Source organism: Chiloscyllium plagiosum, chromosome 51 (assembly GCF_004010195.1).
Source record: "Chiloscyllium plagiosum isolate BGI_BamShark_2017 chromosome 51, ASM401019v2, whole genome shotgun sequence".
In the NCBI taxonomy this organism is placed as follows: Eukaryota; Metazoa; Chordata; class Chondrichthyes; order Orectolobiformes; family Hemiscylliidae; genus Chiloscyllium; species Chiloscyllium plagiosum.
Genome location: NC_057760.1, coordinates 780,069 through 781,673, shown reverse-complemented (window position 1 = coordinate 781,673; position 1,605 = coordinate 780,069). Strand labels below are relative to the sequence as shown.

At 49.3% G+C, this 1,605-nt stretch overlaps 1 protein-coding gene across 1 annotated transcript in view; it reads left to right on the top strand.

Moving 5' to 3' along the window:
- The window catches only part of LOC122544750 (HCLS1-associated protein X-1-like), an 11,107-nt gene extending 10,509 nt beyond the window's left edge, over nt 1-598 (top strand). The window contains exon 5 of the mRNA XM_043684073.1: nt 573-598. Coding sequence (XP_043540008.1) covers nt 573-598 — 26 coding nt within the window. The remainder of the gene's footprint in view (nt 1-572) is intronic.
- Nucleotides 599-1,605: the final 1,007 nt, after the last annotated feature.

The following is a 1,605-nucleotide window of genomic DNA, read 5'->3' as shown; positions in this document are numbered from 1 at the left end:
GAGCTTCCTGCGGAAGTGGTGGATGTGGTTAGTGTGACAACGTTTAAAAGAAGTGAATGGGAAAGGGATATGGGCCAGGAGCAGGCAGGTGGGACTAGTTGAGTTTGGGGGATAATGGATGGGCACGGACTGGTTCCGAAGGGTCTGATTCCGGGCGGTGTGATTGCGACCGATATCCCTCTCGCTCGGGGAGTCAGTCAACGCTTGACGAGGCTGTAGCAGAGTCAAGGGTTTCCCACGTCTGTCCGAAAGGGGTGATGGGATATCAGCCTCTGGGGAGTCATTCCAACACCCAGAAAGTGAGACGCAGCACGAGGGGAATTGGGAGGCATCGTGGAAATTCCGCGCCCATTGCAGAAAAAAAAAACAGGGACACAGATAAAGTGCAAGTTCACTACAGGTCACTCGGTTATGATGCGTGTTTCGGGTTAACACAAATTTGCTGTGATGCGATTGGCAAATTTGGGAAACTGTTTCGAAAGCACCGGCTTATAAAGCCTGTGTTGGTTAGAACATGACTGACTCCATTAGTTTAAACGGTGCTGTTATCATTCAATTTTCTTATATCACAGAATGGTACTACAGCAGAACCGACTGAAGTTGGTAGTAACTGCTAATTTGACTCTTACGGGTCACTTTCAGATTGAAGTTAAATATGTACTGGTTACAAACTAAACAACCTGTACAAAATGTTTAAAAAAAAAAATCAACTTGGCAACGAAGTCACTAAAATAAATAACTTCACACACACACAAAAAACAGACAAGGGGACAAAAACTGAGAAGGGGTCAGTCAATGCAGGACTGAGGGTGTTGCACTTAAATGCACGCAGTATACAAAACAAGGTAAGGGGGTTTGTGGCACAGATTGAAAACCGGCAGGTATGATGGCGTCAGTGAGATGCAGCTGCAAAGGGATCAGTGCAGGGATAAATATCCAAGGGTACACGTCCTATCGAAAGGACGGGTAGGTGGGTTGCTGCGTTAGGAAAAAAAAATGAAATAAAGAATCGACAGCAAGATGTGCTGTAGAGTCGGAAGGTGTAGTTCCCAGCTGAGGAATCACAAAGGGTAAAGAGCCTGATGGGGGGGGGGCGGGGGGGGGGGTGCGTAGACGGTGGCACAGTGGTTAGCACTGCTGCCTCACAGCGCCAGAGACCCAGGTTCAATTCCCGCCTCAGGCGACTGTCTGTGTGGAGTTTGCACATTCTCCCCGTGTCTGCATGGGTTTCCTCCGGGTGCTCCGGTTTCCCCCCCCCCCCCAGTCCAAAAATGTCCAGGTTAGGTGAATTGGCCGTGCTAAATTGCCTGTAGTGTTAGGTAAGGGGTAAATGTAGGGGTATGGGTGGGTCGGGCTTCGGCGGGTCGGTGTGGACTTGTTGGGCCGAAGGGCCCGTTCCCGCACTGCAAGTAATCTAATCTAAGTCTCCGAGCTGTAGTTAGGACGTGGGGATGAAAATAAACCAGGAGGTGGAAACTCTTACAATATCGACGGGGGAACCTCAATACGCAGGTGGAGAAATCAGGCAGTGGATCTCAAGAAAAGTAATTTGAGAGATGTCAGAGAGGGTTCGTTTTGGAGCAGCTGGCGATTGAGCCGATGAGG